The 12074-nt window shown below is 41.5% G+C and overlaps 1 protein-coding gene and 1 non-coding gene across 2 annotated transcripts in view; one reads left to right on the top strand and one right to left on the bottom strand.

Annotated features, from left to right (window-relative positions):
- Positions 1 to 3171, bottom strand: part of RAD50 (RAD50 double strand break repair protein) — an 80511-nt gene extending 77340 nt beyond the window's left edge. The window contains exons 1-2 of the mRNA XM_007519924.3: positions 2746 to 3171; positions 847 to 930 (exon numbers count right to left, since the gene is read on the bottom strand). Of these exons, the coding sequence (XP_007519986.1) occupies positions 847 to 930; positions 2746 to 2874 (213 nt within the window). The 5' untranslated portion in view covers positions 2875 to 3171. The remainder of the gene's footprint in view (positions 1 to 846; positions 931 to 2745) is intronic.
- Positions 3172 to 11640: 8469 nt separating this feature from the next.
- Positions 11641 to 11747, top strand: LOC132537149 (U6 spliceosomal RNA). The gene has a single exon (XR_009548612.1). It is a non-coding gene; the product is annotated as a U6 spliceosomal RNA (small nuclear RNA).
- The last annotated feature ends 327 nt before the right edge of the window (positions 11748 to 12074 follow it).

Below are 12074 nucleotides of genomic sequence, written 5' to 3'. Positions count from 1 at the left end.
TGACGAAGGCCCTTGACTTAAAATATTATACACATACATATATATGGATTTTTTTTTAATGACATGGGGCTTTTTAATAATATTAAGTGGAAAAATAAACACCTTGGAATAAAAAAAAAGTATGACTAGACTAGAGCTATGCAAAAAAGCAGGTAGCAAAAATACGTAAAAATGTCAACAATGATTATCACTGGACGGTTAGATTGTGACTTTTAGACTTCTTTTACTTATTCATTGCTAGGTCTTCTGCATAAACTACTGCCATTTTTAAAATGAATTGTGGTTGGGGAAAGTAACTCAACTTGTATGTTTGAGGTTCCCTACTCAAACCCCAGCACCTGTATTAGAGCGGTGCTATGGCTTCTCTGTCCATATCATGAGAAACACAAACCTCACTCATACATAACAAATATTTATATTTAAAGAATTTCTTTGTTTCTATGGATAGACAATGAGAGAGGCCAGAGTACTACTCAACTCTAGCATATGGAGGTGTCAGAGACTAAACCTGAGGGCTTTAGGGCCTTGGACATGCAAATCATATACTCAAACACTGAGTTTGCTCCCTGGTCCTAATCATTTTTTTTATTTGTTTGTTTATTTTAATGAAAACTTTTTATTATTTATTTTTTATTTTATTTTAGAGAGAGATGCAGAGAGAGACACACATACACAGAGAAACACCAGAGCACTGCTCAGCTCTGGTTTACTGTGGTAAAGGGGATTGAACCTGGGACTTTGGAGCCTCAGGCATGAGAGTCTGTTTGCATAACCATTATGCTATCTCTCCTATCCCCTAGCCATTTTTATAATTATAAAATTAAAAAATTTTACTAGTGCCATTACCTTGGGATCATGAACAAATGTGTTTCCTTTGGTTCCAGGAGGGAAATCTCCAGTACAAATATATTTTAGACATTCAATGATGGTCTGAAGAGAAAATTACATTGATTATAAAACAACTGCAAAAGTTTACCACAAAATGTAAATTAACTATAAAAACACTACTATACCAGAGACTACAAATGACAAGAGTCAGATAAAATTTGACATTAGAAAATCTGTAATATAGTAACTGTTAAAGAATAACTGCTTTAAGTCCATAGGAGAGACAAATTATTAAGAAGGAATTCATGGAGCACGGAAACAGCTAATCTTGTAGAGCACAAGTCTTCCATGAATAAGGTCATGAATTATAGCCGTGGCACCATATGAAGTATCACGGATGGCATCAGGGAATTCCATGGATGATGGAACCACAGTGTGGTGTCTCTCCTGTCATTTTGCTTCCTTCTTCATAAAAATAATACAGGATTAAAAAATCAGGCAGGCCAGGGAAGCTGCTCAGTGGTATCATACAAGCATGAGGCCCTAGGTTCATTTTCCTGTGCAGCATAAAGGAAGAGGAGGAATACAAAACTAAAAAAAGAGTTATTATTTGGGAAAAATCTATTTACAGCCCAAATTCTCTAAACTAATTAAATCCTCTAAATATATATCAAATCAGAAGTTAGAAAAATAACAATGGCTGATGTAAGAAATGGTTTCCACAGCTGGTAGAATTTTATTGTAAAATTGAAAGCTGGTAGAATTTTATTATAAAATTGAAATCTGCTGAGAGTACAACTTAATTGTTCTCATACACAAAAAGATAAATAAAACGTGAGCTACTTATATTAATTAACATGAGGGAATACTTTCACAAGTAGTATCAAATTTCCATGACATACACTGTATCTTTTCATAATAAATTCCAATCTCAATAAAACTGAAATCAAAAAGGGGAGAGCAGGTGGTGGTGCACTGAGTGGCATGCAAAGAGGACCACCTGCAGAAGGAATGCTTTAGGAATGGTTAAGCTGGGCTGCAAATGTCCATCATTCTCAGTCTTCCCTTCCCCTCTCAGTTTCTCTGTCCTATCCAACATAAAAAAATGAAAGAAAGAAAGAAAGAAAGAAAGAAAGAAAGAAAGAAAAAAAGAAAAAATGGCCACCAGGAGCGATGGATTTGAGCACTGAGCCCCAAGGATAATAAACTTGGTGGAAAAAAAAAATTAGGGGAGCGGCATAGTTATATTTACATAGATTTTACCAAGTGCCAGGCACTTTACTAGCCACCTTTACATATGTTAATCATTTAATCCTCACATTAATCCTAAACTGTAGAAAACATTTTTATCTCCATTTTACAGATGAGAAACTGAGACGCTGAGTATTAGAGTTACTCTTGTTCACAGTAACACATCTAGTAAATGGCCCCTCTTCCAGTATACCATGCAAGGTTCTTAAATAACATTTTTTACACAAACAGCAGAAGATAACAGGCATTTTACACTGAGCTCGTTCTACGTGCTTTTCTCAAATCCTTAAGACTCCTCTCTGGGCTACTGATCTTTTCATAATGACTTGCTTTCCTAGGAGTCTAATTCATATTCCTAAATAGTCCCTAGGGCTTTATGTCGAGGTCGGTAACTGGTTTAATTAACAAAGAAGAGGCTTCCAATTTCAGTCCCGCTTTGTGTTTCCTATTGATCAAGCTAGTTCCCGCTTGTGATGCTTAAGACACTTTCCTCGGTCACACTGATTATACTGCCTATAACATGTAAGTAAGTCGCCAAGATGGGGGCGCTGGCTATGCCGAGCCCGAGAAGCCCCGGCTCACCCTGGGGTCCCAACGAGCGGGGTCGCGAGGACGCCCCGGTGCAGCCCCGCGAAGCGCAGGCGGCTACTCGCTCCTAAGACTTACCGTCTTCCCCGCCCCATTGGGTCCAACCAAAATTGTGAGGGGGCTGAAGAAAGAAATAATTTGCTTATCTTTGTCCTCTATTCCAAAACTCCGCACGCCCAGGATGCTCATCTTTTCAATCCGGGACATGTTTGCAAATATGTCTTATCTGACACTGGAGCCCGCGGGACCCACCAGAGCTGGGGGATGAAGCCGCGCAGGGCAAGCCCGGGCCGCGAGGAGCAGCGAGTCTCGGGGTCGGGGGCCGATCTAAGTGGGAGCCAGAGGTCGGGCTGGGACCCTAACTCCCACAACCCGCTTCCTTCCAGGCTGCGGGGAGAGCGCGGGGGCGGGGGCCGGCCCAGGGCTGCACACGGAGCGCCACGACCCCGCAAACTCACGAATTCGCGCCTCCACGGCCGCGCAGCTCACGTGAGTCACTACGTATTGTGGGCGCTCACGCTGCGGGCCCGGGGCACGCCGGGAAGTCGGGGTGAGGGTTGCGCGCGCAGCGCTGGCTTCCGGGAGCCGCGGAGCGAACTAAAGTCGCGCAGGCCAAGTTCCCCGCAGGCTGGATGCTAATTAAGGGCTCCTTTTGGGGGGGTTGGTAGGCGGGGCGGGGCCCGGCTGCGTTCAGAGGAACTGACCTGCTGGGCCCTCCATGACTTTTGGAATGAAGGGGTGGAGCGGGTGGGGCCGGTGTCCACTAATGTCAAAAGTATTTTTTCTACACCCAATAAAATGTTATTTGTCTTTTAAATTTACTCTCACTGCCATCCTCTTCCTCCTCCCATTTTTTGGGGGGAGGAGGGTTGGGACGGGAGTGCTCAAGAATCTGTGAAAGACACCACAGCACTGAAGCAGCCTCATTCAAACCTGGGTTGCGCGGTTTTTGAAAAGCCAGGGTACTAATCAGCTGTGGCATATGATGGTACTGGGGATTGAACTTGGGACCTTGGTATTAAAATCTTTTTTGCATAATCACTATGCTACCTCCCCAGCCCCCACTGCACTTCCCAATGCAATTAATTTTCTTTTCCCATTGATCCCCATATCAGTGATGGGTGATGGAATGTGTTTAAATTTCTTGTACTTAAATTTAACCTAGGGGCATGGTGGTGAAGGAGGACTTAAGTTGGTGGTGTGCAGACACCTATCTCTGGGAAATAAGAAAGTGTACCAATGTATCAACAAACTATTATTTTCACAATAAACGATTAGAAAAAATAAATACATACATAGATAACCTAGAGCCCTGGAGATAGCTCAGCTTGTTAGAATACCAGTTTGCATGCACCAGGTCCCAAAGTCTGCAGTTCAATCCCTGGCACTACCAAAGCTGAACAGTGGCTGATGTCTCTCTTCCTCTCTCCTTTCTCATAAGAAACAAATCTTTTTTTTTCTTTTATTTAAGAAAGGATTAATTAACAAAACCATAGGGTAGGAGGGGTACCACTCCACACAATTCCCACCACCCAATCTCCATATCCCACCCCCTCCCCTGATAGCTTTCCCACTCTCTATCCCTCTGGGAGCATGGACCCAGGGTCATTGTGGGTTGCAGAAGGTGGAAGGTCTGGCTTCTGTAATTGCTTCCCCGCTGAACATGGGCATTGACTGGTCGGTCCATACTCCCAGTCTGCCTCTCTCTTTCCCTAATAGGGTGGGTCTCTGGGGAAGCAGAGCTCCAGGACACATTGGTGGGGTCTTCAGTCCAGGGAAGCCTGGCCGGCATCCTGATGACATCTGGAACCTGGTGACTGAAAAGAGAGTTAACATACAAAGCCAAACAAATTGTTGAGCAATCATGGACCCAAAACTTGGAATAGTGGAGAGGAAGTGTTAGAGGGATACTCACTGCATACTCTAGTGTACTTCTGCTTTCAGGTATATATTTTGCAGTAGTTTATGGATGCGTGTGAACATATGCTCTATCTCACGGGACCTGGTCTATATCTAGGTTTTGGGACTTTGTTAGAAAGTGAACCACCTGGGATGGAATTAGAGTATACTATGAAAGGAAAGGTCTCACCCGAGTAATGAAGCTGAAGGGTTGTCATTCCACACGTGAAGTCTCTGGACACAGTCTGAAGTGAAGCATGCTGAGGTGGCAATCGTTGTGTTGATTAGGTTGTGATCGGCAGATGCAATATTATTTGATATGGATTGGGAGAGGCATATGGGAAAGTGGGCCCTATCCAAGGGTTCCAGGACTCAGGGAAGTAGAGGCTCTATAGTGGAGATTTGAGGTTCCTGATGTCTTAGGGTTCCAAAAGACAATCGATAGTTAATGTTATCATCACATTATTTGGTAATTGGGTTAACTTTGAAAAGTCCTTTTGTTATGGTTTGCTGTACAGTACCCAGTATCTTGTATATAGCTGTGCTATTGGTTGCTTCTAGAAACAAATCTTAATTCCCAAACAGACATGATAGACCTAGACCTCGAATAAATCCCTCTCTCCATTATTACCAGTCATCTCTGTCAGGAACAACACAATAGACCCCTTAGGACCTTGCCCTCAACTTGGAGCAACAAAGGCAGAGAATGTTCCATCCTCCAATGGGAGGATGGACAATATACTCTATGTTACACCTGAGGAAGATGGGTCCTGAAATTGGGGCAGCTTGGAACATTCCTACTCATGACCACAGAATGTGAGTTCAGATCTACAGGGATGCAGAAGTCACATAGGCTCCTAAGCTGAATATGGGCTCCAGATCAGATCAAATCAATGGAGATTACAGTCAACAATATTTATACCCCTTTCCCATATTTGGGAGTTACAGTCAACAATATTTATACCCCTTTCCCATATTTGGGAGCTACAGTCAACAATATTTATACCCCTTTCCCATATTTGGGAGCTACTCTCTTCCCTGATCCAGCTTTCTGGGCCTTTTTCCAGCCATGATATCATCTCCCCAGGCAATAACTTGGGTCCACCTGCATATCAGATTTCAGGCTCAGTGGGGGAAGAAAACAGAATAAAAAAAGGGGGGGGGGGAGTCAGGCGGTAGCATAGCGGGTTAAGTGCAGGTGGCACAAAGCATAAGGACCGGCATAAGGATCCAGGTTCAAGCCCCAGGCTCAACACCTGCAGGGAAGTTGCTTAACAGGCAATGAAGGAGGTCTGCAGGTGTCTGTCTTTCTCTCCCCCTCTCTGTCTTCCCCTCCTCTCTCTATTTCTCTCTGTCCTATCCAACAACAATAACAATAACAAAACAGCAAGGGCAACAAAAGGGAATGAATAAATAAATAAATATTTTTAAAAAACTAGTATAGCCACAGGCCCTTTGGAATATAACTAAAATATGCCTACTGGCTATCCACAAAACGGAGACCCCCCCCAACTCTTCATCTGCACTGTTCCAGCTTTTAGGTTTATGATTGGTCAACAATTTGTTTGACTTTATATGTTAACTCTCTTTTCAGCCACCAGGTTCCAGATGCCAACCAGACTTTCCTGGACAGACAACCCTACCAATGTGTCCTGGAGCTCCAACTCCCCAGAACCCTGCCCCCCCCCCCCCCCGGGAAAGAGAGAGACAGGCTGAGAGTATGGATCGACCTGTCAAAGCCCATGTTCAGCGGAAAGGAATTACGGAAGCCAGACCTTCAACCTTCTGCATCCCACAATGACCTTGGGTTTATACTCCCAGAGGGTTAAAGAATAGGAAAGCTATCAAGGGAGCAGGGTGGGATACAGAGTTCTGGTGGTGGGAATTGTGTGGAGTTGTACCCCTCTTATCCTATGGTTTTGTCAGTGTTTCCTTTTTATAAATAAATTTTTTTAAATGATACAGAAAAAAAAGAAATCTTAAAAAAAAAACCTAAATTTTAGTTTAAATTAATAGCTATTTTTAATGCATATAAAGGTTTCGTGGGGGAGTGGGGGGGGGACAAAGAAAGGTTTAAGCATGTAGACAGTTGTTTAAGACCATACGGCGAACATATGGCGGGGCTAGATAGCATAATGGTTATGCAAGCCTGAGACTCCAAAGTCCCAGGTTCAGTCCCCCCGTACAACCATAAGCCAGAGCTGAGCAGTGCTCTGCTGTATCTTTCTCTCTCTCCATCTATATCAAAATAAATAAATAACTTAAAAAAAAACAACATAAGTTTGGGAGGTACAATTTGTAGATCCAAAGATAAATGCTGCTGGAAAATACAATAATTTACATAAGCAGCAACAACAAAAATGTTATGCAAGTTGAAATGAGGGGATTCCACTACTGTAGGTACTGCTTCAAGAAGGAATAGACACCTTTTAAATAAAAGAAAGATAGATTTATGCAAGCTAAGTAAGCCCTAGATGTTTACTGTACACAGTAGTACTGCCCATAGTTTACCATACGATATATTTTGCATTTTAATCTAAGAGGATAGGTCTCGGGTTCCGTGTTATTACAAAAGATAAAACACACAATGGCATATTACTTGGCTCTTAAAAAGAAAATGAGATCCTGCCATTTACAACAAAATGGATCAGCCTAGAGTAGTATGTTTTGTGAATAAGTCAGGTGAGAGACAAACACTATAAAATGAATTAAATAAAGCAAAAATAAACTCTAAAGGGGACAGAGGTTTAGCTCACAGTGGTAATGTGCATACTTATATGTAGGATGCCACAAAATCAATTCCTTTCCTTCAAGGACTATAAGACTAGTTTGTGGTTACTAAAAGAGAAAGAGGTCAATTGTATAGTGAAAGATAGAATTGGATTTTAAGTGGTAAATTAAATATAGTATACATACAAACAGGTTTTTAGTGGTGCACACCAGAAACATACAATGTTATGATGCAATATTATTTCAACCAAAAGTTAAAATAATTCTACACATAAGTAAAGGTAGTAACATGAAATGTATATAACACATTGAAGCAAAAAGTTACAAAATGGGACTGAGGGAAACTTAGAAGTTGACGAATATGCTAATGATATTGATTGTGGTGATGGCTTCACTGCTGTATACTTATTTCCAAAGTCATCAACTTGTGTAAATGAAGTATGTACAGCTTTTTATTTATTTAAAAAAATTCAATACAGGGAAAAGAAATCATCTTCCTAAAAATTTGCTTTTTAACCAACTGAATTAAGAAATAGTACATGAAGAGCCCTTTTGTGTAGTGGGCAGCACATCTGTCTCATAATCTGAAGAAATATCACATGCAAGGGAAAATTACGAAGCAGTAGTGAAAGATATCAAAAGCAAAACTTTAGGATTGCTGATGTAGAAAAATGTAGATGGGGGCCAGGCAGTGGCACACCTGGTTAAGAACACACATTCCATGCTGAGGACCTGGACTCAAGGCCCTGCTCCCTGCTTGCAGGAAGGAAGCTTCATAAACCAAGCAGTGAAGCAGATATTGTAGGTGTCTATCTTCTCTCTCCCTCTTTACCTTTCCCTCCCCTCCCAGTCTCTCTCTGTTCAATCTAATTAAAAAGAAAAGAAATGGCTATAAGAAGCAGTGGATTTGTCAAGCAGGCACCAATCCCCTGGGGTCAAGCAGGCACCAAGCAATGACCCTGGTGGCAATTGAAAGAAAGAAAGATTGAAAAAAGAAAATTTTAGATAATATTCTCCAGTCATACAATCCCAAGGTAATCATTTACAGAAGCAACAACAACAAAACCCACAAAATATACAAATGGAGGCCAATGTAGTCTCTTGCTATACAAAATAATATATTTAAGTATCAATTACTACAATACATATTTCAAAGCACCAGTGGAACAAAACAGAAATTATACAATAATACAAATACAACAAACAAATGTAATAAAAATGGGGAAAGATAAAGCTCATCTTTTTTGGTGTATTGCACCAATGTGCAGGACTCTGGGTGTTCAGGTCCTGAAACATGAGAGTTAAGGAGGACCTAGGTGAGGGGTTAGATTATGTGGAAAACTGAGAAATGTTACATATGTACAAACTACTGTATTTTATCGCCAACTGTAAACCATTAATCCCCCAATAAAGGAAAAATATGTAAAAAAAAAAAACAACTCATTTTTTAAGTCAGACTTATTTAGTTATAATTTAATACAGTAAAATTCATCATTTTCCAGAGTACAGTTCCTAGACTTTTGACAAATGTAACCATTGTGTAATTATCAAAACCGTTTATTCCACCACTACCATTTAAATAAGTGTTTGGCAATTTGGATATCTGTGGATTTGGGGGAGGATTGTGTTTTATTTTACTTAACAATCTTAATTTCACGGTCCATGGGAATCTAAATACTTCTGAAAGCAGTTAAGAAGACAGTCCAAGGGGGCTGGATGGTAGCACAGCAGGCTAAGCGCACCTGGTGTGAAGCGCAAGGACCCGCCTAAGGATCCTAAGGATATGGGTTCCAGCCCATGCAGAGGTGAAACAGGTTTGCAGGTGTGAAACAGGTTTGCAGGTATCTTTCTCTCCCCCTCTGTCTTCCCCTCCTCTCTCAATGTTTCTCTGTCCTATCCAACAACAATGGCAACAAAAATGGGAAAAATGGCCTCCAGGAGCAGTGGATTTGTAGTGCAGGCACTGAGCCCAAGCAATAACCCTGGAGGCAAAAAAAAAAAAAAATCTAGAAATGGGTGTCGGGCCGTAGCGCAGCGGGTTAAGCGCAGGTGGCGCTAAGCACAAGGACCAGCGGAAGGATCCCGGTTCGAGCCCCTGGCTCCCCACCTGCAGGGGAGTCGCTTCAGAGGCAGTGAAGCTGCTCTGCAGGTGTCTGTCTTTCTCTCCCCCTCTCTGTCTTCCCCTCCTCTCTCCATTTCTCTCTGTCCTATCCAACAACAATGACATCAATAATAACTACAACAATAAAAAAAAAAATCTAGAAATGTCGTTACCCTCACTTTTAAGGGAGAAAGCTATGACTCAGAGTAACAGAGAAATTATCTATGACTGGAACAGAGATTGTCTCCTGCTATAATCTTTTTTTTTTTCCCTCCAGGCTCATTAATGGGCTCGGTGCCTGCACTATGAATCCACTGCTCCTGGAGGCCATTTTCCCCATTTTGTTACCCTTGTTGTTGTTATTAGCATTGCTGTTGTTGGATAGAACAGAGAAAAATCAAGAGAGATGGGGAAGACAGACACCTGCCAACCTGCTTCACCCTTGTGAAGTGACCCCCCTGCAGGTGGGGGCCCCCCCGGGAGCTCTAACCCAGAGCCTTCTGCAGGTCTTTATGCTTCTCACCATGTGCACTTAACCTGCTGTGCTGCCGCCTGGTCCCCTCCTGCTATAATCTTAGCATGAAATACCATCAGCTCTTACTAATTTTTTTTTTAAATTTTTTTAACTAGAAGCTAATTTTACACACATTTAACTTCCAGTTCACAGGAATGAAGGAATAAGCTAATAATCCCACAAGCTTGGAGAAGGCAAATCATTGAAGGTGTTTTGTTTGTGTTAATAAAGACTTTAGCCAAACTTTTTAGGACCTGCAATAGAAACAAAGACTTGTAGATTAAGATTCTTTTTAAAGGATTGTTACAAATTAAAAGAAATTTGTATTTTATGTCACTCAGATGCAATGCAAGATTTGCATTGGATCCTTGTTTAGACATAAAGATGGGAACACAAGGGGAAATTTGAATATTGACTGGAAGTCAAGTGCTAAATGAGAATTATTGTTAACTTCATCACATCTAATGTGATATCAAGATTTTGCTTGATAAGAAAATGATCCATTTTTAGTGATGCATGTGGAGATGTTAATGATAGAGTATCAAGCTTTCTGTAATTTACTGTAAAATACTTCTAGAAAAGGGCTTGGGGGGGGGTCGATTGGTAACGCAGCGGGTTAAGTGTACCTGATGCAAAGCACAAGGACCAGAGTAAGGATCCCAGCTCGAGCCCCCCAACCAGAGTAAGGATCCCAGTTTGAGCCTCCAGCTCCCACACGTGCAGGGGAGTTGCTTCACATGCAGTGAGCCAACAGGTCTACAGGTGTCTATCTTTCTCTCCCCCTCTTTGTCTTCCCCTCCTCTTTCCATTTTTCTCTATCTTATCCAACAACTACAACATCAATAACAACAACAATAATAACTGCAATAAAACAAGGGCAACAAAAGGGCAAATAAATAAATATTAAAAAAAGAATTGTATTGAAAGAAAGAAAGAAAGAAAGAAAGAAAGAAAGAAAGAAAGAAAGGGGGCTGGGGAGACAGCGCAATGGTTATGCAAAGAGCCATTCATGCCCAAGGCACCAAAGGTCCCATAGTCACTCCCCAGTACCACCATAAACCAGAGCTTTTGCAATGCTCTGGTAAAAAATAAATAAATAGGGCCTGGGTGGTGGCGTACCTGGTTGAACTCATGTGTTACAATGTGTAAGGACACCGGTTCAAGCCCTTAGTCCCCACCTGGAGGGGGAAAGTTTCACAAGTGGTGAAACTAGGCTTCAGGTGTCTCTCTCCCTCTCTATCTCCCCCATTCCTCTCAATTTCTGGTTGTTTCTATCCAATGAATAAGTAAAGATAATAAATAAATAAATAAGCTGGGCAGTAGAGCAGTGGGTTAAGCGCACATGATGAGAAGCACAAGGACTGGCGTAAGGATCCTGGCTCAAGTCCCCGGCTCCCCACCTGCAGGATGGTCACTTCACAGGAGGTGAAGCACGTCTGCAGGTGTCTATCTTTCTCTCCCCCTCTCTGTCTTCCCCTCCTCTCTTTGGCCTGTCCAACAACAACAACAACAGCAGTAACAGCAACAATAATATAACAACAATGATAAACAACAAAGGCAACAAAAGGGGAAAAAGTAGCTTCTAGGAGCAGTGGATTTGTAGGGCAGAAACCGAGCCCCAGAGATAACTCTGGAAGCAAATTAATTAATTAATTAATTAATTAATGATCATACAAAAATATTTCACAAAAAGAAGCAGCAAGTTGAAGGGGGAAAGACAGATATTACAGTGCTCGCTTCGGCAGCACATATACTAAAATTGGAACGATACAGAGAAGATTAGCACGGCCCCTGCGCAAGGATGACACGCAAATTCATGAAGCGTTCCATATTAAAAAAAAAAAAAAAAGAAAGACATTACAAGGTAGCCAGGTTCCACTACAAAAATTTCAACTTGTAGGTAACTAAAAACTAAGTCATCAGCTCTAGGAGCTTCGTGGAAAAGATTTACAATAAAAATGTTAAATTCCTAAAAGAAAAAGAAAGTTAGGAAAATAAAATGATTATGAGATACTATCTTAAATTCACTTAAACTGAATCTCTTTGCCCTTCTAAAACTGACATAAATTCTGTTTTTTTTTTCCACCAGTTACCAAGCCTCTGCACAACTCCACAACTCTCAGTGACTATCTTTTTATTATCTCCTTTTCCTCCTCTTCATCA

This window comes from Erinaceus europaeus, chromosome 2 (genome assembly GCF_950295315.1).
Source record: "Erinaceus europaeus chromosome 2, mEriEur2.1, whole genome shotgun sequence".
Classification (NCBI taxonomy): domain Eukaryota; kingdom Metazoa; phylum Chordata; class Mammalia; order Eulipotyphla; family Erinaceidae; genus Erinaceus; species Erinaceus europaeus.
Note: the sequence above shows the minus strand (reverse complement) of the source record. Positions and strands in the feature narration are given on the sequence as shown.